Source organism: Athene noctua, chromosome 1 (assembly GCF_965140245.1).
Source record: "Athene noctua chromosome 1, bAthNoc1.hap1.1, whole genome shotgun sequence".
Lineage (NCBI taxonomy): Eukaryota > Metazoa > Chordata > Aves > Strigiformes > Strigidae > Athene > Athene noctua.
Window position 1 is genome coordinate 134,804,718 of NC_134037.1, and position 24,260 is coordinate 134,828,977.

At 48.8% G+C, this 24,260-nt stretch overlaps 1 protein-coding gene and 1 long non-coding RNA gene across 3 annotated transcripts in view; one reads left to right on the top strand and one right to left on the bottom strand.

Moving 5' to 3' along the window:
• Positions 1-22,061, bottom strand: part of LOC141956504 (uncharacterized) — a 51,302-nt gene extending 29,241 nt beyond the window's left edge. The window contains exon 1 of one of the 2 annotated variants that reach the window (XR_012632922.1): positions 21,940-22,061. This is a non-coding gene — a long non-coding RNA (uncharacterized LOC141956504). Of the gene's footprint in view, positions 1-14,182; positions 14,383-21,939 lie in introns of those variants that run through there. The other variant, XR_012632923.1, reaches the window with a different exon arrangement.
• The window catches only part of CASQ2 (calsequestrin 2), a 35,784-nt gene continuing 13,816 nt past the window's right edge, over positions 2,293-24,260 (top strand). Inside the window, exons 1-6 of the mRNA XM_074897249.1 lie at positions 2,293-2,739; positions 17,143-17,227; positions 18,680-18,780; positions 20,957-21,068; positions 22,485-22,558; positions 23,022-23,152. Of these exons, the coding sequence (XP_074753350.1) occupies positions 2,506-2,739; positions 17,143-17,227; positions 18,680-18,780; positions 20,957-21,068; positions 22,485-22,558; positions 23,022-23,152 (737 nt within the window). The 5' untranslated portion in view covers positions 2,293-2,505. The remainder of the gene's footprint in view (positions 2,740-17,142; positions 17,228-18,679; positions 18,781-20,956; positions 21,069-22,484; positions 22,559-23,021; positions 23,153-24,260) is intronic.

A 24,260-nucleotide genomic window follows, 5' to 3' on the forward strand; every position in this document is an offset into this window, starting at 1 on the left:
TAGCGAGACAAAGGGATGGACTCTCTGGTGACCATGACATCCAGTGTCAATTGGCTAGAGGAATTCCCTTTGGAGCAGGGGTGAAGCCTAACAGTCACAGGTCTTTGCTACTCATGCCAGGGACAGATAAAATAGATGGGTCTATGGTTAACAAAACAGCATTTTTGTGAATAAAAAGCCTATTTTTTTTTCCTTTTTTGACAGCAAAAAGAGGAGAAAATGAAAATTGGATTGTATCTATTTTAGGCAGATTGAAAAATTATTGAGACTAGAGAGAAAGAGCCTTAAAAATAGCTTGAGCGATATGAAAATGGAGCAATTGCTTAAGACCTACAAGAATAAAAGGAGGGCAGGACCCTGGAAAACCAATTCTGAAGGAGCTATGAGCATTTCGTTTTTACAGCCCTGTCCAATGTGTGCCTGCTTTAAAACAGACTCTGATGCCAGCAGAAGAGTGCTCCTGCACCCCAAATCCATGGGGTCCTTCAAAGGCAATCAACCAGCCTGCTGTATTCCTGGTCATCCCACAAGCTCCATTGTGCTTTTTATAGCCTAAACATTCAGCCAAATTCTAACCAGCCATTTCTACACACAGTGAGACAAGTCTTGCATCTCCTAATAAGAGCAATCAGGTTTGTCATATCTCCTTCTAGAAATGACTGCCCCGAAGTGTGCCTCAGTAGGGGGTGAGTTTCTGAGGTTGTCTTGCTCTGGCTTCTATACAGATTCCTCAGATTTTGTCATTAGGACGTGAAGTTGCAGGCAAACATTGAACTTCTGAAAAGGCATGGCTAGAAACTAAGAGGAGGCTTTGGAAATAAGGTGGCCTTGGAAACTGTTTCCTACAGAGTTTCAGTCAGTATGCCACGGGCTGTTCAGGTTGGAAGTGGAAGCTGAGGGGGATGCGTGCTCCTAAGTCACCCAGGAGATGGGTATAATGGCTAATTAATGCTCGTCTTTTGCCCCAAACTTTGAAATATCCCAGCCATACAATGGGAACAGCTGGTTGCATGCACCACAAAAGGACATCATCTCTTCCCCGGTGTGGATGGAGCAAGGCTGTGATGGAGCAACATGCGAGAAGGAGGCCTGATGAGTCCACGTGTCTGCACATCACTTTGGCAGTGGGGGGAGACCCATGCCCCCCCCAAATCCTCCTCTGCCAGCCCCTCAGTGTGTCTTCTCCAGTAGATCTGTGCTGGCCCCGGCGCTGGCTTGCAGCCAGCTGGCCTACCTCCACCTGCCTGCTGCTGCCAGCCGTGGGGCAGCTGTGACACCCTGCTCAGGGGAGGGGAAGAAGTGAAAGTCTGTGCCACCACACTGTTCTCAGGCAACTCAGCAAAGCGGCAGCCGGCGCTGAGCTTCCAGGAAAGGGGAACCCATCAAGCGTTCGTGGGAAATGAAGAGGAAGGAATATGCAGGACCGCTTGCTGGGAAATGCAACAGGGTTGTGTGAAAAACCCTGCTCAGGGCCAGCAGGCAGGTCCCCTCAGCTGGGAAGCCAGCAGCAATGGTGGCATCTGTCCATCATCCTGAGGAGAGCCCTGTCTCCTGCCCCAAGACAGCAGCCTGGGCACATGCCTCCAGCCCTTCATCCCCCTTAGTGTGATAAGGTTTTAACCACTTCCCAGCAGTGTATGGGGCTCGGTAACTGCTGTGGTAATGGGAGGGTGCAACGTAAACTGCCCTCAGCTTTGAGATTACAGGTGCAAAAGCCAGCAATTCTCTTGGTACCCCACAAGCAGAGAAGGTGCTTCAGAAAAGAGCTTGAATGTCAGCTCCAACCGATGCCCCAGGCAGGAGGAGGAGGAGGGATTCCCACGAGTACTCACCTCCTTTGCTGCTGAGGAAACAGGGCTTTTTCTCTAAGAGTGCAGCTGAGTCTCTGAAACTCTTTAACCTCAGATCTGTTATCCAAAGCCTAATCACTGTGATGCCCAAGGGGTTACAAAGAGAGATACCCTTATTAAAAAATGCAGTAAATACCTTCTATTTTTGTTAAGCCCTAGTAGGGCAGGCTGTGCCTTGGTTCTCTATACAAGTGAAGTCTGTCCCTTCGCAAACCCTGCCTGCGTATTCCCAGCATCGACATCTTCCACTCCCTCCCTCTTGCTCACTTGCTCTCTCTCAGATGATGCAGAGTGCCAGCAAGTCCCTCAATGGTGTCATATCTGTCCTTTTTATTCATTGCAGGGTTTATTTTTAGCCTGAAACAACTGCTTCCTAAAAATGGAGTTCCTAATGACACGGGAGCTGGACACAGCTATGTAAGGTATCCAGGGCTTGGCCTGACAGCTTCTCCTGTCTGTCTCTTTGTTGTGAGCCCAGGACAGCAAAGTTTGCTGCTCCCCACCAGCCTGGCAGTGTTTGGGCTGATCTCTAGGAAGGCAGCAGAAAGAGAAACTCACTTTGAACTTCACCTGGAGCCTTTGGTCTCCCCCACTTCCCAAATTAAGAAGGAGGAAGGCATTTACCCGTCCTCCGCTGCACTCCAAGGGCTTCCCTATGAAGGCGACTTGCTGGATCCTGGCAGGTTTTTACCTGCTTTTCTGCTGCAAGGCAGAAGAGGGACTGAACTTCCCCACTTATGATGGAAAAGACCGAGTGATTGACCTGAATGAGAAGAACTACAAGCAGGCCCTGAAGAAGTATGACATGCTCTGCCTGCTTTTCCATGAGCCCGTGAGCTCTGACAAGGTGTCCCAGAAGCAGTTCCAGATGACAGAGATGGTCCTGGAGGTAAGCATCACTGCATGTCCCTGCTGGGGTCAATACCACAGCATTATTTGGAGCCATGGAGAGGAGCCATGGGACAGGACAGTCAAAGGGTCTTGTGCAGGGGAGGGTTGAGCATCCAAAAGTTTAGGTTTGTTTACTTGCATCTGGGTTAACCCTGAGTTTTGCAAAGCCCAAGAAAGAGCCTCTTTTGTGCTCTTCTGAGTTGTTTGCTGGGAAATAGTGTTTCTGGATTGTGCATCAGAAACCCAGGCAATAATGAGTAACCTTGCAAACCTCAGCAACGTGAACTCAGCTCAGCTTGTTCCCAAATGTCAGCACAGACCTGAGTCCATCCGTAGCTTGAAATTTTTAGATCCTGTCTCATTCTGTGCAAGACAGTATTCCCCTTGCATTCTGGATTCGGTCCAATTTTCTATCCCACTAGGAGTAATCAGCCAAGAAGCCTCACTAAACTGTGCTGCAAACAGGCGTTCTAGCTCCCCATCTCAAAAGCTCCCCATTGGTGCAGCATTAAATCCCTTTTTGTTTTTCTGACACTGGGTTGCCTGCTTGGAATCAGTCTGTAGGCGCTTGTTAATGCAACCATTCACTTCTGCACTGGGAAAAAAAAAAAAAAAAAAAGTGTTGTTAATTCTTTGGTGAAAGAATGATTAATTAATCTTCAGTGAAATAAATCATGGTAAAAATTGCAAAGTAGATTCATAGCATTCTTTCTTGTAGTGTAGCTGTAATTTTTGGAATTATATAGCTGCAAGCCTGGATTGTTAGGTGTTTATTTCCTACCAGAGGCTTAGAAATATTCCCTCTGAATTAAAAGACACATTTGGAAAGAAAGTGAGAATTGCAGAAGAAACACATAAACTTTATTTATCACATCCAGAGAGAAAATGCATTGCACCCCTAGAAGTATAGCAAATGTGAATTAGAAAATACATTTGCTGAGGGTTAGGACGTGAAAACGTCCAATGTCAAGTTCAAAGTCTACTGACATCCTCAGCAAGCCTGACAGCAAGAAAAAATCAAAAACTAACCAGATTTTACTCACTTGTCAGGAAACAGTTGCATGCTCCACGTAAGCAGTAAAGAAAAGAAAAAATAACACTGGAACTCCAGTTGAAATGTTGATGGTTGGTAGTATAATTGCACTGTTATTTAATAGGATAGCTATTTCATGCTCAATAGATGGCAAGCGGTTGCTAAATACGTATTTATAGAAATCTCACAGAAGCAAGTATCTGTTGTGTACTATCAGTTTTAGTCCCCATGACACCTATACCCATGTTAACAATCAGCCGTACCAAGGGTGCAATGGCTACAACACAGTCTGGCTTAAAGGTTTTATTTTGCGGTGTTTGATTCAGCAGTGAGAACATTAGCTTAGGAGTCTGGTGATTTGGTTTCCAATTGCCTCCCTGCCATGGACTTCTTGTGTGACCTTGGGCAAGAGATTGAGGATTAGATCTGCAGCAGACTTTACATAATTGTACTGTTCCAGTCTGCTAATGCTCAACTCCTGGCTAACCATGCCACGCAGCAACCAGCACTTGTGGCTTTGACCTCAAAATTTCCAGAGCACTAGCAATGCTGATTCAGTGCATGTCTTGAAGTTTCACAGTCGTCCCCCACCCACCCCCCGGACTGGGAACTGCAGCAGCAGCAATCTGACAGCCCGAGCACAGGAGCAATCTGCAGACTGAGCACTCCTTTGCCTCTGTCACCCAAGGGAATCAGATGGGGAGAGGGTCTTAGAAGGCAACAGAGAAGACAGGATGTCTCTTATCCTGCATAGGACACAGCCCAGCAAGGTACTCCCAGTTTCTGTACTAACTCGTAAAAGGAGTGGGCAAACCAGGTTGTAATCTGCTCCCTCTTGTGACAGCATTCACCTCCCTCACCTCAAACCGTAACACGTTGTGCCGTGGGGGTCACTCTTAACATCCCCTGCCAGAGCTCATCCAGCTGTGGGACTTCACCACATGTTCACCAGGACAGGGAGAAGTAAAGAAATGTGTGCAGTGGCTCCATGGCTGAGGTGTGGAGCCATTCAGCCGGGAGATGAACTGCCTGGGATCAGTCTCCCTGGAGGCAGTCAGCAGCTGAACACAGCTCTCTTGTAATTTGAGCAAGTACTGGAAGGAGTGAGCTGCTGGGTAAGCACAGGAGCAGTGACAGAGCCTCTCCTTCCAGCCAAACCTGGGAAAAGTTCACTCAGGAAAGCTTCGTGTATCTAATTTCAGTAGAAGGTTCAGGGCTCTGAGTGCTGAAGGTCCTTTACGCCTGAAATAAGTTACCCAAGAGGCAAACACTCCAGCCAGCTTGGGGGGTTCCTGGAGTAGGGTGCTGCCTGTGGTAAGATGCTTTTCTGGAGCATCCTCATGTTTTTCCATCTTACTGTCCTGAGAATTCACTTGCTGAATCACAAGATGTGCTGCTTCCACAGCCTGGAAAACATGTCCTTAGCCGTACAATTGGCACTGGTCTCCACCATTAGGAATAACAAGGAGACTTCATCCAAAACAGAGGCAGGTGTGGAGATAAGCAAAGGTTTGAGCTGGGTGGTTAAGGGTTGTTCTGTCCTACTGCCTGATGAACATGAATGTGTGTGCACATGGGAAGGAATGGATTTAATGGATGTCAAGTCCAGAAAACCCCCAAAGAATCTACCCTTTCTGTTTCTTCCACATGTACCTTATAAGAAATTTATAATTCCTTATTATTCCAAGAAAAGGAGAGATCCCAGTGCCCAGGTTTCTGCAAATTTGCCAGGAAAAGCTTGGAGATGTGTCCACGTAGTATAATAGATGGATTGGCATGTTACTGAAGCAAGCAAAAATCCCAGCAGTACAAACCAGTTCCTTCCTGAGTTGATTCCAGATTCAGCCAACACTTCAGGCTTCAGCACGTGAAAAAAATCCACAGCTACAAAGCACCCAAAAAGGTCAAGATGGGTGTAGACAAACTCTCCTGTGACCCAGGAATAAATTGTCCCTTGACCGTGAGCACGGCTTCCTTGAAATCTGTAGCTCATGGTCAGTAACAAGCTCTGACTGGGCCTTCCCCCCCCAAGTGAGGAGCCCCTGAGGCTCTCTCTTACCTGGGTCCTTTGGAGTTTAGCAGGGGTTGAGCTCACATGGCAACATTTTCTTCTTTCAGGGCACTTCAGTCCTTGCTCTTCCCTTCCAAGTCCTAGCTCTTCGTAAAATTTACATTAACTTTATTATGTTAACAGCCCTACCTCTGGAAAATTTGGCCAATAGCTAGGAAAATTATTAGGGGAGCAGCTGACAAACAGACCTGGGGGGAGACAGAAGAGAATCAGAGAGGTTTCATATCCTTAGGATATCAAGCTGAAAACCTGACAGCACATGAGTAAAGTTAAGCACATATTTAAGGACTTTACCAAACCATAACTACGAATAGCAGCCTGAGGAGAAAGATATAATAGGAATTTTCTTCTTGGGACAAAAGCCCAGCATGGAGGACTGACTGGAGCTGTCAAAGCACATCAGCTATCACCAGAAAAGGGATGCCATAGTTACGCTAATACTACAGTGGGAGAGCACACGGGGTCTTCAGCTCCCTGCACCCAGGCATGCTGGGAACTGCCACCAGATTGCCTCCCAACCCAGGTTCCCTTTCCAGTTTAGAAAGGGAATAAAGGTGAAGACTGTCATGGAGCAACCCTGACAGCTTCTGCCACCTACACTGCTGGGTGCTACCTGGGGAGGGACAAGGTGTGGGGACAACTCCTCTGGGAGCAACAGCAGCTTCTTTGGGCCATCCTTTGTGCATGGCAATCGCTCCAAGGATGGCAGTGGTCAGGACGGGAAAGCTGTGGCTGTTGGGTTAGTCTGTCAGGAAAACAGTCAAAGCAAGGATTGGAGATGCAGCTGCCTACTGTTTTCTCACTAGGGTGGAAAAGGGTTGGGGAAGGATTGTTATAAGACAACCCAGGGCAGAGACAGCATGAGCATGGGCTATTTCACAGCTCTGCCTCTTCACCTTTGCTTGCCTTTCTCCTATGACTCTGCTCTGCACCACTGACTACTGAAAAGCACCTGCAGCTTGGGTGGGGAAAAGCATCTGTACAGGGCAGTGCAGAGGTTGAACCCAGCAGTCCTGGAGCTATCAGTAATTGCTCCTACTCTGGGTGATGTTTACAAGAGCCCTGCATGCCCTGTGAGCTGAGAACAGTGAAGAAACAGATGAAACAGCCAGGCATAAGGCTTCACAATAAGTATTTAACAGACAAGTAAGAAAAAAAAGCTAGTTGTCCTAAAAGGTCTCAGCTTTAATGAAGCAGGGGCGAAAGAGGAACAGACCAAAGCAGTGAAGCTGAGAAATATCTGTTCTGCTTTCCTTCTCCTCTGTAACTCCTGTACTTTTTTCCTGTCTTATACCACCACTTCTTAGACCTTCTTCCCTCTCCCTCTCATCTCTCTATCTCCTAAATACTGGGATAGTTTCCAGTGGACCAGCCCCTGTCTCCAGGAATCATGTAGCAAGAATAATGAGCAGTGGGGTTAGGGGCTTTCCTTTTGCATTGAGAAGCTCTCTACAGCAGCTGAGGTTGTCTCACTACCATAGCAGGCTGCCTGCAAGGCAAACCATAGTCTCCATTACCATCTCTTCTGCTGAAACTCGCTCAGTCCTGGCTCCCCTGTCATTCTTAGCTCTATGCATGTGTAATATCCTTAAAAAAAAAAAAAAAAAAGAGGTTCATCAAGCCCAGATATTTTAGGCCCTTCAAGGCAGCAGTACCTCTGGGCTGAAAATTCATGGAGAGCTGCCCTAGCACAAACCAGTCTGATTAGAGGTAAAAGAAGAGGGACATGGTACTCCCCTTTCCAGATCAGGTCTAGGATCATCTTGGCCTCTAGCAATAAATGGCAGAACAAAGTGAAACTCCTTAATCTTAACTGCCCAGTTAATGTAAGGGAAAATTTCTCATACAAACCTGGGAATATGAGTCCATGAGATTACAGAATCACAGAATCATCTCGGTTGAAAAAGACCTTGAAGATCCTCCAGTCCAACCATTAACCTCACACTGACCGTTCCCAACTCCACCAGATCCCTCAGCACTATGTCAACCCTATGTCAACCCCGTTATGTCTACATTGCATGAGATCCTCCCAGTGCCCAACCACAGTTAGTAGCTACCTGTGGTGGGAGATGGAAAGAGGTTTTGAAACCAGTAAAAGGCGAGGGTTAAACTGGGTGTAAGGTCTACCTCCAGTTCACTTCAGTGCAAGGATTTATTTTCAAGTGTTAAAACTACTGCAGCTTCCCGCACAGGATGGAAAAACTGGTGCAAGATCAGCTGATTTGGGGGCAGTTCCACCCACATGGTCTTGAAATCTCTTCAGAGCAGATGGTTCCCATGAGAGTTCAGAGCCATGTAATATATAGCAAGAAGTCCTTCTCTGCTTCTGATGTAACACAGAAAAAAGGTTTATAAGTTTAGGTCTGTGTAGTTTAGCCCAGAAATTCATAGGAACCAGGACATGCGATTCTAGTTTATCCCCATCTCTAAGTAGAGTATAAATATAAATATAAAAAATATAAATATAAAAATATAAAAATAAATATAAACCCAACACTTTCCTTTAAGCACCCTTCTCTCTTGGTTTCACAGACGCAGATTTCAGTCTTTTACTTTGAAAACGGACATGTTCATGAGACAGGGTCTCAACACAGTTTCCCGGGCTGGGTAGACATGTTATACAAGACATGTTCACTGAATGTCACAGAACCTGTCAGGTCTCTGGGTCCCTACAGAACAAGTCCTCAAGGTGAGAGACAAGGCACACCTGGCTGGATAGGTACATGCAGAAGCCTACAGTGCAAGTCCCTTGTAAGAAAAGAGGTGGTTTGGTTTCCATGGCTACTAAAGCAGTGGCTTCCACTACAGATAAGTTAATGCATAAATAAGGAAGGAAGGGAAAGATAGGAAAAACTGTGCACTGATTACTTTGCCCTTTGAGACCATGTAAGTAGGTCTCAATTCATCAATGGCCAGCAGAGCGCTGATTTTTAGCAGTAGCACCTAGGAGGATGTCACTCACTGACATGCCAGTCACAAAAACAAGTTACAGAGAGCTCCTCATTTCTCAGATGGGCACATCGACATCCAGGGACAGGTATGTGATTTTGTCTTTCTATATAACTGTGGCAGAAACAATTTCCAAGGCTGATTTGCCTGTTATGGCCCAGTTTCTTTCTCTGAAATCCCTCTGCCAGTTCCCAGCAGTGAGTTTAGACTGGCTGCATGAGCAGCATCTAGCATAAGATCTTGCTTTCAATGCCATACTGCTCTTTGAAAGGCAACTTTCTCAGGTGCTGAAGTATGACTGGAGAAAGGTCTACTGACAGCCGATCTCAGAGCAGAGATTAACTGTAATCCCAGGATCTAAAGAAAATCAAGCTGGTTTCATCCAGAGACCCAACCAACTTTTATGCAGATGTCACCCAGAGACATGGTAGACCTCTGTGAGCTTGGGTTTGCTTGCTGACACAGTGCAAGGCCAAGTCTGCCTAGGCTTTGCAGGCTTTCTTGGCCCTGAAGTGAGGAGGTCTTCTCACTGTCCAGCTGTTGTCGACAGCCTCTGTAGGTGCCATGCAAGACTTTAAGCCTCGCAGAGACTTCTTCTGTGTCACTCTTCCTTTTGGAAATGCAGTTAGGGAAAAACATTGAAAAACCCATCCTCTCAGGTCTTGGCCATCCTGCCACACTAGTCAGCTTCCCAGAAAAGTGCTGGAAAGGGTTCCCAGTGCCTTCCTGCTGGGCTGGTTCCCGGGAGGCAGAGTCTCACTCTTGTATAATGAGGTGCCTTTGCCCCATCCTGAGTGGGTGGCCTCAAAAGGACTAGATTGAGCTCACACCTGCCTACTCAGTGGACACGTGAGGTATTTATAGTTATCATGTCACCTTCTCCGCCCCGTACCTTGACATTTCTCAGGAGCCTGCCGGTGGGCTGGGGCAGCTGTTGCTCCGTGAGGCAGACAGGGTATGGTGGGCATCACCATGCTCACCCACTGTGACCTTACTCCAGAGCTTGGCCTGCCAGTGCCCTTGATCTAAAAGCAAACTAATCAAAGCCTGTGACTGCTCTTCCTTCATTCCTGAGCTTCTTTTGTGGGGAGAATGGAAAGGGGATACGATAATTCCCTTTAAACACCCAAGAGGGAGGAGAGCTATTTAAGCATAAAGCCTAAGGACAAATGGGTTATGAATAAACCAAGTCTGGAAACTAGGAAGTCCCTAATCACCAGAGGAGGAAGACGTCAAGGGGAGAACAGCCCAGTGAGTTTTAAATGGACATTGACAAGATTGTGATAGAGATTGAATGACATGGTCCCGGGTTTGATGACCAAAGATGTCCTTTTGCAGCCTCTGTCCCTAAATAACAGGCACCCAGGCAAGGAACCCACAGCCTAGGAAAGAAGTGACTTAGCAAGGTCCAAGTTCTCCTTTTTTATTTTCTTTTGCACATTGGGATTTGCCTACATACATGAGACAAAACCTTGCCCGAGGAAATAGAACAAGCAGCGACAGCAAAGAACTCAATTCCTGGGGGGAGATGCAGAGCAGGCGTTCTCCCCTCCCCATCTCAGTGCCCCGGGATGGCCAGCGCTCCCTCCTAAGCACTGCTGATGGTGCTCATTCCTCTCTGGCATAGCTCTGGAGAAGGCCAGCTGCCGTACATGATATGTCCTTTTTCTGGGAACCCTGTCCGGCCCTGGCAGGAGACGGACTGCTGTCAGCTAGTGGATCTGTGATATCTCAAACCCTGCGCAAAGGGGGCTGTGTATTTTTAAAGCTTTCCTCAGTTATTTCTCTCTGCTCACTCCTTGGGTAAAAGGCCTTTCTTGTCCCAAGGAATCCTCCATTCCCCTATGGCCCACCCTCGCTTACCCTTCTCATGGATGCAGGGTGGGATCTCCCAGCTCTCGCCTGCAACATCCTGGACTCTCTGGGGTTTCAGAGCCACTCGCTCACACCCACTTGGTCAGAAACTCAACAAATGTGGCTTGTCCTGGGAGCTGGAGGCGTAGGAATGACATGGGCAATGGTCTGCGGAGGTGAACAGGCTGAATATCAAGCATTCTTCCCTCCTCCAGCACCTACTGAAAGGACCCAGCTTGTGCGCTGCATGGGCTTCATGGCAGCATCCAGCCTTCAGTTTCAAAGCAGCCTCTCTGCAGCCAAAAAGACAACAAGGCAGCGATGGCCTCACTTTTGTGAAGGACAGCCCCCATATTGTGCCTCTGGTCTCTGTTTTGTTGAAGGGGAGCTTAGCAGGGTGGCCCCCGGGCACCGTCCCAGACCCCACAGCCTGGGTCCGCACATGCATGCACGCACACACGGGCTGTCCTCGCCATGCAAGCTGCCCAGCTGAGTCGGCAAAACATCTGTGATACGATGCCAGCAAGGACTGGCCAGGAGCAAGTGGCAGGTGGCCCCAGCACCCATGGGTGCTCGGTAGCGTGGGCATCAGCCCCGGTTAACTCACGGCTGGGGAGGGAGGCCGTGCTTTGGCTTACAGCTTGCTAAAATTAGGGATGCCCGGTGCAGATAAAAATACAGCCCTAAGTATGCAAAACCTTTAGGGAGGCCGCCAAAGAGCACATCGTATGCCTGAGCGGACTGAGTGGCTGCATGGCAATTGAAGCCCCCGGGAGACGTTCTTGGAGTGTTACCTGTGAAAGGCACCTCCATGGGAGTGACCTTTGGGTGTTCCATATTTGGGGACTTGCCTTTTAGTCCAAGGAGCAGAAATCCCCTGGGAGGGCAGGTTCAGCCATAAACAGCCTCTCCAGGCAGCTCAGGTGGTGGAAAAGGACAGGAAGGTAAGACCAACATGCTCTCCCATAGGCACCTCTGCTAGCAGTGTGGCTTCTCTAGTGGCAGCTACTCAGAAGGCTTCTGCCCCTTTTCTGATCACCACGAGACTTCAGGACCCCTAATTCACCAACCTGAATTATGCAACAACCTGAAACGTTACTGGTGGGGTATGCAAGGGGATGCTACAGGAGACAGTACAGAATTAAGAAGGGAGAGATATCCCCCTTTTCTCTCCAAGAAACTGCCCACCAGCTGAAACAACAGAGAAGTCATCCGTAAAGGCATGAGTCCTTCATAAGGATTCAAAGCTTTTAGGGAAATACCCTAGACTTTTGCCACGTCCTCCTGCTTTTTCTGAAAATACAAACAGAATCACAAAAGCATCTAGGTTGGAAAAGACTCTGAAGATCATCCAGTCCAACCATGAACCTCACACTGACCATTCTCAACTCCACCAGATCCCTCAGCGCTGGGTCAACCCGACTCTTAAACACCTCCAGGGATGGGGACTCCCCCCCTGCCCTGGGCAGCCCATTCCAACACCCAACAACCCCTTCTGCAAAGAAATACTTCCTAAGAGCCAGTCTGACCCTGCCCTGGCACAGCTTGAGGCCATTCCCTCTTGGCCTGGTGCTTGTTCTTGGTTCAAGAGATTCATCCCCCCTCTCTGCACCCTCCTTTCAGGGAGCTGTAGAGGGCAGTGAGGTCTCCCCTCAGCCTCCTCTTCTCCAGACTAAACCCCCCCAGTTCCCTCAGCCGCTCCCCATCAGACCTGTGCTCCAGACCCTGAACCGGCTCCGTTGCTCTTCTCTGGACACGCTCAAGTCATTCAACGTCCTTTTTGTAGTGAGGGGCCAATCTAACATTTTGGGATGTAAAATTATCATTATTACATCAAACAGGTTCTGACCATCAGCATAAACTTCATCTTTAAAGAGAGTAGGAGAGAAACAGCAGAGAAATATAGATTGCTTGAGGGATGTTCCCTCATCATCATCTCCTGTTGCTCTTCTCCTTGCATTGCTTGCATTTTGTTCCTCCACCGTTGCCAGCTAGGGAAACAGAAAGCTCCCCATTCTTAAGAGAAGTTTACTCATGATGGTTCTCACAGAGCCCCAGATGTCCCCAGCACCCTGCCTCCCAGCCTGAGCAACTGGGGAAGATGAGCCTTGCTGTCTGTGGGAGCTCTGGGCAGGTGCTAGAGAAGAAAATCCAGGCCAGAAAGCCATAATGTCACTCCACAATGAAAACTGACCATGCTGAGATACCCACCCCTCCCACTCCTATTTGTAACCCTCTCTGCTGGATTTTGTCTGCCATTTAGCAGCAAAACTGACACCAAATGCAAGGTTTGGCATAGTCAGTGTTGTCTGCAGCTGTAATAGGAGTGTGGTGAGGCAGCCATTCACACTTCTGCTGCTCTGTAACCTAGGATTTCAGAATGACCTCGTGGGACTCCTTAAATCTCCCCAGAGCTTCCCAGCATCACACCTAGGTTCAGATAGGTGTAGTAGGTGTGAAGCTAAGATGGTCTGGCAGGGAGTTCTTTCCATCCCCATTATTCAGGATGTCTGTAGCTGTTGACACCATCCAAGATGAGGTGGTGCTTGCTTACTCGGTGTTATTCAAGCTGAGCTTTGGGCTGGCACCTCTCACACATCCCAGAGGGCCAAGCCTACCTCACACTTACTCAAATGCAAGTACAGCTATTAAGGGGAGTGGGAGGAAGGAGGAGTGCTCCCAAACTCACAGCTCCTTTTCCCAAGACTGCACAGGACAGCTTGTGATCCCATGTGGCTAGAAAGTGTGCCTTGCAAAGCCTTCATGCACATGAAAGGAAGGCTGCAAATCTAAAATGAGCTTACAAGCTACTGGGATGATCTTTGTTCACGCTCTCAGGCAGCTCCGTCTGCCCAAAGCTCTGGCTATTCCTCAGGGACTGCATGACCAGTTAGGTCCAGTTCTTTCAGGGCAGTTTCTCCCCTCCATCTCCCCATGCAGCTGTTGAAGCTAAATTATTCACTATAGAGGGTGACACAAAGGCAAGGGCTCTGGCTGGCCAAAACTTCAAGAGATATGAATTTAAAGGGAGGAGGAGGAGGAGGAGGGGAAGCAGGAGGTGCTGTGTTCTTACATTACAGCCACCTCTGTCCCAAGGTCCTGAGCCAAGAGGACTGTGAAGATTAGAAACATTATCTGCATTCAAATCCCACTAGCATTATGGAATCAGAGAATACTGTAAGGGGATATATAAATGCATGATACTGTAATGAGCAGGGGGAAACCAGCCAAGCTGCCGTGCCTCTGACATACTCTATATTTTGCTGCCTTATGGGGTTCAAATGTAGCTGTGGGAATACATCCTCACCTAAGCACTGGTCAGACCCACCTGCTGCAGGGAAAAACAGGGAAAGCAAGGGCAGGAGCTACGCCTACTCCTGAAAAAGCCACCATAGGTACTGACACCCTGCAAAGGTCTCCTGCCTCCAGACCCTGCCACGATGGAAACAGGTCCTGGGCCTCTCATGTTGCATGAAGATTTCCCTGGTGCAAGAGCCCAGTGCTCAGCGGATGGGCACAGGCTGTACCGCTCACCTCATTATCTCATTAGCATGGAAGTCCCAGCGAAGGCGGCAGGCTGCCCGCTTAGCTCCCAGCTCCGTCCCCGCAGTACACATGCCTTCTCCAATATACACACGCTGTTGCACAGCTCTTGGGATGAGCCTTTTCAGAGGAACACCTCCCAACACTCGTACCCACAGTACATACACTTCCCAGAGATAGTCTCTCTAGACACGGTCACACACCAGCAGGCACACCTCCAGCATTACTGTGACTTTTTTGCCTCCCAAGCCCTAATGAAGTGGACACTCCCACAGTCTCTCACAAAGAGGCTTTCATCCCATCACCCACATTTTCTTGATATGTTTACTCTTTCCCAGCAAGCTCCCATGCTCACAGCTACACAGCTGCACCCACACCCCTCTGAAGAGCTACCTTGAGTATGCTGCATGCTGACATACATTACTCCTGATCAATGCCTCTTTTGCAAACATCCCTGCTCACGCCCAACCATTTGTCTGTAGTAGGTGTTGTAGCTTTTATGCACATTTCTGAGCTCATTCAAACACCCCCAAGAAGCCCTAACCATCTCCTGTGTGCAGGAGTCAAGAACTATTGGGCTTAAACTGCCTTGACTTTGTCTGGCACATGGCTAACATAGCTGTAAGTAGCTAGGTCAAGCATGGACTGGACATGACTGAAATGTCTTCTTCCCTCGGGCTTTCTGTGTTTTACCTCTGGACACAGTGCAGCCAGAGCCTCAAGCATTGACTTTGAGGAACCTCTGGCTGGTCTACACAACTACCAACAAGTGGGGACATGCTGAGAATGTCCCCAAAAGCTGATGAGCCTACAGGCTCCATCCCTTTGTCCAGTAAAGGCAGATCCCCATAATGGGGACAGAAAACAGCTGCTTCTCATCTCTACCCACTTACAGATATCTAGGGAGCTCACAAGAGGTGTCCATCTCTCCCTGCATTATTGGGTACCAGCTGCTCTCACGTGCTCTAATGTGGATGGCCACAGCCTGAGCCAGGAGATGGGATGCCAAACTGGTCAGACCAGTGTTCAAATGCCTTATCAATGGATGTGCAAACACGGACCAGTGCTCTGCTCTGTTCAGGCAGTATCCATTGTAAGCACAAGCCCTGAACATGCAGCTTCACCTTTATTTCAAAGTGCTGGCAGAGTACAAGGAGAGAGCAGCGAGACTGCCTGTTTCCTTCATAAAATGAGCACCCCTTTTGCCTTACGTGGTGGCATTTCCCCCTAAAGACAACAGGCCAGGCATCTGCAGGGGGATCATGGTTGCAGTGATGCTGTGGTGGTTGGTGGTCCTTCTGGAGAGCTTTGTGACAGGCCTGGGGACATGTATTTGGTGGAACGGAGAAGACAGCCACATTCTCCATCGTTCTGCTTGGCCCAAGCAAGGTCTCTGAGCCCTGCTCACCAAGGTGCCCACTGTTGTCCCCCAGGATTTTGGTGAAGGGCGGGGCACTGCCATCATGGGGGTCTGGATGGCCACATAACACCCCGGGAGCACAGGCATGGGGACTGCCTCATGGTTTTTGCTCCCCAGTGCCTTTAATCACTGCTTGCTCTCGCAGCGGCCGGGTGCAGGCAAAGGCTATTTATAACAGGGGAGCCAAGGGGCCATGCAGCCGTGGGGGCAGGGCTGCTGGGTGACATTCAAACAGGCTTTGAGGCTGGGGGAGGGTGCAAAAATGGGTCCTGGGTGAGGGTGTTCCTCATAAATCAGCCTGCCATCTCTCTGGCCACGGCTTTTCTTCTGCCCCCCTCCAGCCTCCCACTGCCAAGCACAGGCAGCTGTGCCCTAGTAGGGACATTCCTGTCCCGGAGGCCCCCTGCCCCTTGTCCCCATCGCCCCCCCACCATCTGGCAGGGTTGGGACAGGGGACAGAGAGAAGACCATCAGCATCAGAGGCATTTGTGGAGCAGAGAGGGAGAGGGAGGAGGAGAGGGCTCTTACAGCTCCTTAGTGGTCTCAGAGCTTCATTCCTGCCTTTTAGGGTCTCTGGCGTGCTTATGGTGGGGCTAAGTCAGTCATCTATCTGGTGGTAATGGGGCTCATTTCCCGGGGTCACTGCATCACTGCGGAGCCCATCTGGAATTCACAGGGTCTCACCTGGGGCCAGTCCCACCACGGGGCTCTTGCAGAACGTCTCTCCTTTCATCACATATCTATTTTCACAAAACAGGCAGGAACTTGATCTCTTCAAGAGGCCCCTTCGTCAAAAATGGTGGGAACAGGAATCAGTGGTTTTCCAAAGCTATGGGGAAGCAAACGTGAGTGTGGCTGGGATTAGACTTGTTTGTTTAGGAAAAAGAAGGGACGAGGAACTGCCAGTTGACTGCAGCCCAGACAGGAGATATGACAAAGCATTTCACAGGAGAAGGGACCGCTTTTGCAAAGCCAGGAGTCCCTCTGCTTTATTTTGCTTGGAGCCTGCTTTGGCCACCCCATGACATGTATGAAAAAAACATGATGCTGCGGTGCCCTGCGTCCCCTCCAGTTTGCAGTCACTGCTGCCTGGCACCAAGCACTTTGAGAGTTAAGATGTCCATGGTGCCCACATGTCATGCTCCCCCACAGGAGGCCACCGAAGTGCAACAGAGGAGACAGATTTTGTGTCAGTGGCACTTTCTCCCAGCCATGCCTACTGCTTTGGTGTCCCCGATGCGGTCAGGAGCCCTCTCCCGATGCCTGAGTGTCAAACAGCAGTTAACAACACGTGGTATCACCAGCAAACTTGGTGCTTCGACACAGTGGGAAGAAACCCAACCCTTGTGACCTCCAGGCAGCGTTATCTCAGCAGGGAGGCAGCATGTGATGCATCCCACCCGTTGGTACTGTCCAAAAGCAGAATATGGGTCACTTGTGTCTGTCGTGCCACACTAGCAGGGCAGGATGCCCTTTAGCTACCCTGTGGTGTTAATGTCACTAACATTAGGCTCTCTGGTTCCTCCCACAGCTGGCAGCTCAGGTCCTAGAGCCCAGGAGCATTGGCTTTGGGATGGTTGACTCCAAGAAGGACGCCAAACTTGCCAAAAAGTTAGGTGAGTCCCATGTCTGATATCTCTGGAATATCTTGGAGAGAGTGTGGGAGTGATGCCCAACAGCCAGCACCACTGAGGACAGCCAAATCCTTGTCATCAGGATGGGGAAGGTGATGGTGGCAGTTGCACACTGACCACCTGCCCACCCCAACATGGGCAGGATCAACTGGGGATGGGGGGGCAAGGATGGGTGAGATGAGCTGACATCCTTCCAGCAAAAATCTTCCTAGCTGAGAGTGTCAAAACAAAACCAAACCAAGTGAAAAATAAAGCAAATTCACTCCACAGTGATGACAGGGTAGAAGCTCACAGCTTGCTGGGCAGAAACTGTAACTAGGTGCCATGGGGTCACTCCAAGTTCTTCCTAGACAGAGACAGGACTGGCACAGCAGCACAGAACCAAAACCTACAGGGCAATCACATAGGCCCCCAAATGTCACCAGCTCCATGGCAGGGTGACCCCTGGCCACTAATGGGGGAGCCGCAGCCTTGCAGTGGTTTGGCAACCAGGTGCCAACCCTTCTGTCTTCTCCCCAGAGCAGAAGAGGAAACCTGCTGTAAAGGTGAAAGCATTCACCCCTGGAAACAGCTGCCTTCCGGGGGCTGGCAATCCTTCCATATTTTAGCCCACAAAGCAATATGGCCCATAAATACAACAGCACAAAAATATACCACTAGGCTTAAGGTCAGAGACTGTTTAAGTATACCAGACTCTATACCAGACTGTAATTTTCTTTCCTAAATTAGAGGCTGTATGTGTTGGTGGAAGCTAACCTAAAGCTGAGAGCTTCTGCTTCTCCAAAAACAAACAAAATACCGGCCTGTGGTACCCTACCATCATGCATTGCAGGAGCTCAGTGCTACTGATTTTGGAGCCTCCACAGAGATTCTATGGCACTCAGTACTCAGTCCAGTGATATACCATTCAAATCTGCCAGCCTGCCATCTGCAGCATCTCTACCATAGATTTCTAACCCTTTTGCCAAGGGTCAGAGAGGCTGAATCTTGCTTTGACTTTCAGGTCACTGTTTATACTCACATAGTTCAACCCTTTCCAGGCAAAGAGCACAACCCGCATCAAAACGTATTTTCCATCTTGTGACAGGTTGTCAAAATTTAGGATGTCAGTTAGAGTCCAGTATTATTTACAGCAAGATAGATAGCCAAGCTAAAACAAGTTCCTGGTACAGAATTTTTCCAGCTGAGGCTAAACTCTGACCTGGATGAAAAGTTCAACATTTGGGAAGAAGCTAGCACAAATTTTGGCTGAGGTCTCTCCCTCGTGCTGTGAAACATCAGTCACAAGATTGTTTCTAACTGGACAGAGTTAGAAAACAGAGAGTTGGCAATTGTGTTTTCCCAGGAGGCATTGCTAGATTAATAAGCAAGATACTCTGTAGTAAAAAAGCTTTTAGTGATGTGTTGACCACATTGTTTCCTGTCTCCTTTCAGGCTTGGTTGAAGAGGGAAGTCTCTATGTCTTTAAGGAGGAGCGGTTGATTGAATTTGATGGGGAACTGTCCACAGATGTCTTGGTGGAATTCCTCTTGGATGTAAGCACAGATAAGCTCAGAGATAGATAAAGCATCTCCGAGAAGACCTTGAAAATACTCACTTTGCTAAAAACCACAGGTTTATCTTTATTTGAAATTCCATCCCTGTTTGCTGGTAGAGATGACATTTGCCAGCTTCCCAAATACTTATCTGACCGTGAGTTCCTAGGAAAGCTGGTAGCCTTATAATGCCATCAATCATTTATAGTTTAAAGATGTTCTGCTCTTTTTCCCGTTTATGGAGTATTTGATTGGAAGCAAGCAACGGTCCCACATAACTAACTGCTAGTCACCCATCTCAGTTAGCAAGATGGTGTGCAAACACTTTGCCATTTACAAAACCAATCACTCTCTTGTTTTTGTTTTTGTTTTTAAAAAAAGTTATTAAAAAAATACATCCAAGAAGTAGTATTCTCATAAAACAACTAAAATGAGCTTGAATCATTGAAAAAGGTACACACTGCAAACTATTTCCCCGTTTCTAGATAGAACTGCACAAATAATGTAGTGTACTACCGCCTCTTCAGTGAACTTACCAAATTGCGCTGCCATGAGTTAGAGAAGATCAAGGCCCTAGGACTTAGTGCTCTGGGGTCATGTTGTATATAGGCACAACTACCTACTCACCTTTGTGCCTAAATCCAAAAGAGATGCTGACTCCCTTGTTGATGTGTCTCACTTCTCTTTACATTTTAACCCTAGGAGAGGCAACAGCCCCCCCAAAAAATGGTCTTTGCTTTATAGTGAAAACATTTTGCAGCAGCTTGGCTTTCCTTTGAAATGAGGCTCCCTTTATGAGCAGCCATGCAATAATGCAGATAAGGGAGGTAAGGCGAGCAGCAGAGCTGGCAGGGTTTGTTTCCCAGAGTGGCAGGTTGCCTAAAGGGTCAGCTGCAGGGCAGGAGTACTGGTGGGGAGAAGCATGGCCAGGGAAGAGGAACAGCTCCCTCGGACCTTAGCTTGCCTATGGCCATGTCTGTGTGGTTGCGTGCATCAGGAACGCCAAAGCACACGAGTGGCTTCAGGGACAGAAACAGGCATCTGTCCCATGCAAGAGGGCCACCAAGAGGGCAGGACTTTGCTTGACCCTGGCAGCAGTGGGATCCCTGGTTCCAGTGGCTCAGGCCACTGTGGCAGCAGCGAGCTGCCCATGCTGCTGCGGACACAGCAGAGGCACAGATGCTGGAGCATCCCTCGCAAGGGGTGTGGTGTAAGGTGCTTTGTGAGGTTTTGCTTGCTGTGCTTTGTGGTGTGCCTCTGAAAAATCATGTTCTGCGAACAAAGAGAGCAAGGATTTCTGTTCGTGTGTTTTCCACTCAGGAGGGAAAATACCCAGCAAAGCAGGGAAATAAAACCAAACATATCTGTGGTACCTCAGCAGCCTGATCTCAAAGGAAAGCAAACCCAGAGGTTCTCTACTCCTCTGTAGGCTGTACAATGGTCTGCCTGCATTATTTTTCCCTAGTGAAACCACACCTGATTTACACCAATGTTTCTGGGTAAAAATAACCAGTCTGAATCTTTTCACCAGCAGTGGCTAGTTAAGAAAACAGAAAAAAAGGCTGAAGCAGCAGATAGGTCTTCCAACTTCCTTATCAATACTGTGAGGTGTCTGCCATAGCCAAAGCATGGGTTTAACCCATTCTGCATAGGGGGATCAGCCAGGAAAATTCACATCCAGACTTTCTACTGCTCCAAAACTCTGCTTTGCCACCCTCTAGTGTGCCGGGCTTAATGTTTTCCAAAAGCAAGTTCTTTGCGATGGCCTCTCCCAGCAAATGACTCTTGAAAACAAATATATCCATCATTCACAGAAGCTCACAGTCCCAAAACCTGTCCCGTTCAATTGCTCTGTTTTCTTCTCAGCCTTGCCAACACCAGCTGCAATTGCCACCCCTTACCTCTCATCACAGTAGATTGATCCCTCAGCATCCATTTGGGTTAGCCAGAGCTCTCTCCACTTCCCTCTTGATGCTTCAACCTATGCAGTGAACAGCTCCCTCTGAAGGTGACCTGCATCTCTCAGTTCCTCACATTAAGAGCACTAAGTAGGGTTTCCAGCAGCAGAGAAATTGGGTGACCTCTTTCTCCCCACTTAGGCTGCTAGTGACACACTCTGCCGGGCATAGGTTGGTGCTGCAAATCATTGCGTTATCAAATACATTTGTCATGGCAGCTGCTAGAAGACCCTGTGGAGATCATAAACAACAAGCTGGAGCTTCAGGCCTTTGACCAAATCGACGAGGAAATCAAACTCATCGGCTACTTCAAAGGAGAAGACTCTGAACGTAAGATTAATATGTTCCTCACGGGGCTTGGAGCCTGGCTGGGGACTCTGGGGGCCGGGCACAGGTTCTTCTGCATGAATATTAAGGGTGTTTAGGGGTATATGGCAGGCTGTGACAGTGCCAAAGTTACTGGAGAATGAGGTGGGGTTGCAGGCAAGTTTCTGCTGTTACTACACATGAGCCCATTCCTACACCACCAGCAGTGACCCTTCTACAAAGTGTCTGCTGGCAAAAGAAAGGGGTGATAATCCAGGGGCTCCTGAAGCAAAGTAAATCTACCTCACCCGAAGGCAGCTGAGGTTACAGTTACACTGAGTGAGCACCTAAAAGGAGGAAAGCTTCCCCTCTTATGAGCAGTGAGCCCAAAAGGTCAAAGAAAGAGGGAGGAAGGCAAAGGGAAAGAGGGGGGCACACATAAAATACTAACTTGGCAAACACAGCAATAAGCAGCCTGGCAAAGGCACTGACCTGGTTCTCCTGGCTGAACCCCAAGACCAAGATAAAGCTGGTCTCATGCTCTGAGGGATGTGCAACTCAGGGACCTTTCCAGGCAAAACCATCAGCTTTCACAAGGGTTGAGACCCCCTCGCCTGAGACTCTCCCTGGCAGTCTCCTCTGCCAGCCTCGAGCACTCCCCCTGTTCTCTGGGCGGTGCTGGCAGTCTGCACCCCATGCTTGTAGGGCTTTAGCAAAAAGACAAGTATTCTTACCTGAACGAGCAACGTATCACCAGGTCTGCTGCACGGCAACAGCCCATCCACCTCTCCCTTCTTTTCCTCACCTGCTCAAAACGGGCTGCAGGGCAGCTCAGGCAGGGCTGTGCCCCTAATGCTGTTCAGTAATAAGTATTTTGAAGAAAGGTGGGAAATACCTGTTGTAAAGAGCTGCCGCCAGGCCGAGAGCATCCTTCCTGATCCCAGTTGAGGACCTCATACCAGTAACAGTAAAACCATACCTTGCTCCTGCCCCTCCTCCTGCAGCAGTAGGGGGTGCCTAATCACGCTTGGTGACTGTTTAGGGAATGACAGCAATCATTAACGCTGGAACAACTCCCTGTATTTCCCAGGCTGAAATACTGCTTGTGCAAGGGGGCAGCTGCAAACACCCTTATCAACAGACTAGAGTTTTAACCCCTGGGCCTGCTTCCCAGGGCTGCTGATTCCAGCCCAGTTTGGTGTGGTGTGCTGGGATCTGTAGTTTTCCTGATCACTGTGGGGCTGCACAACCAGTGTCCTGTTCACTTTGCATGAAATGGTCCTTGTTTGTGAACCCTGAAAGGGTGGAAGAAGTATAGTGCCATCATCTGATGTATTTCACAGTAATTTATATTTGTTCCTTCCTGGTGCCTTCTGTGCTGATCAGAGCATGGCCAGCTGTCTGTGAAATCTTTTCTTCATCCTTCTTTTCTCCTTCCAGATTACAAGGCATTTGAAGAAGCTGCTGAACACTTCCAGCCATACATTAAGTTCTTTGCCACTTTTGACAAAGGGGTAAGCATCCATGGACCTCAGTGGAAGCTCACAGACTCCACCACCTGTTTTCCAGAAGCTCAGGATGTTCCCAGATTTAATATCTGGCTCCAGCTTCTCATTTTCAGTGTTCATGTAATTTGTGGTGTCTGCATTTGGATTTGGCCCTGTCACAAGATAAAAGTCCATTTCTGCAGCGTGGAGGTAGGTCCTGATCTGGGTTTGGAAACCAGCCCTGTTATGTTTGTGGGACCTTGACACTGGCCTTGCTCTGTCCCAGTGCTTGAGGCCAGTAGTGTAGAGAGCATCGGTGGGTTTTTTTTAACTGAGGAAAGATCCATTCATATTTTGTTGGCCACCCCTAAGAGTGCATGCTCTGAGAGAGAACAAGCACCTTGACCTCAGCTCTGCTACCAGGAGAGACTCGGGGTAGGCAAAGAGTCACGTCAGGTTCCCTCACCTCTGACTATCTTCACTGCGACAGGTTGCCAAGAAGCTGGGTCTGAAAATGAACGAGGTGGACTTCTATGAGCCATTTATGGATGAGCCTGTTCACATCCCCGATAAACCTTACACAGAAGAGGAGCTGGTTGAATTTGTGAAGGAGCACAAAAGGTATGTAGCATACAGGACACTCCTGGACATGGGAAGCTGTTAAAGGTGTCTGTCATCACAGGCTTACCCTTCCAGGGCATCCCTCTCAGAAAAAATCAGGATGACGACCATCTTTTGGCAATTTGCTGGCCCAGGTTTGAGATTGTGGCTGGTCTTTTCCTACTTCTAGAGGTGCAAGTATCTGTGCTGCAATCAGAGCCCACCACCACGGGGCTGTGATGACACAGCTTCCCTCCTCCTCCTGCCTGGTCAATCCTCCCTCAAAGAGCAGGGAGGCTTGTAGGCAGTGGAGACCAGAAACAGTGCCCTACTTGCCCATGCTTTTAATTTAGAAGATGATCTTCTCCAAGGCCTCTCAAGCCAAATCCAAATTCTGTCCAGTTCCCTCCTTCCCTGAAACAGCTTCACTGAAGGGTGTATCCCTCTCCTCATGTCACAGAATCACAGAATCATCTCGGTTGGAAAGGACCTTGAAGATCCTCCAGTCCAACCATTAACCTCACACTGACTGTTCTCAGCTCCACTAGATCCCTCAGCACTGGGTCAGCCCCACTCTTCAACCCCTCCAGGGATGGGGACTCCACCCCTGCCCTGGGCAGCCCATTCCAATGCCCCAGCAACTCCTTCTGCAAAGAAATACTTCTTAAGAGCCAGTCTGACCCTGCCCTGGCACAGCTTGAGGCCATTCCCTCTTGTCCTATCGCTTATTACTTGGCTCAAGGGACTCACCCCCCCTCTCTGCACCCTCCTTTCAGGGAGCTGTAGAGGGCCATGAGGTCTCCCCTCAGCCTCCTCTTCTCCAGACTAAACCCCCCCAGTTCCCTCAGCTGCTCCTCATAGGACATGTGCATGTCAGGTATGTCTGTAGGCAGGCTCTGAGCTCAGACCAAGCTCCGAGGAACCATGATGGACTAAGAGGGTCCTGATGACCACAGGAACAGAGAGGAAGCCACTGCTGTTATGGCTGTGTTGGGCCTCATGTGGCAAAGGTGCTGAGCAGCTACAGTGTTCAGTCAACTCAGCAGTAGCTGTGGATGCCCCATGCTTTTTGTGATCAGGTTTATTGCACATTTGTTTAGGGACTCAGCTATCAACAGTCTGGAAATGA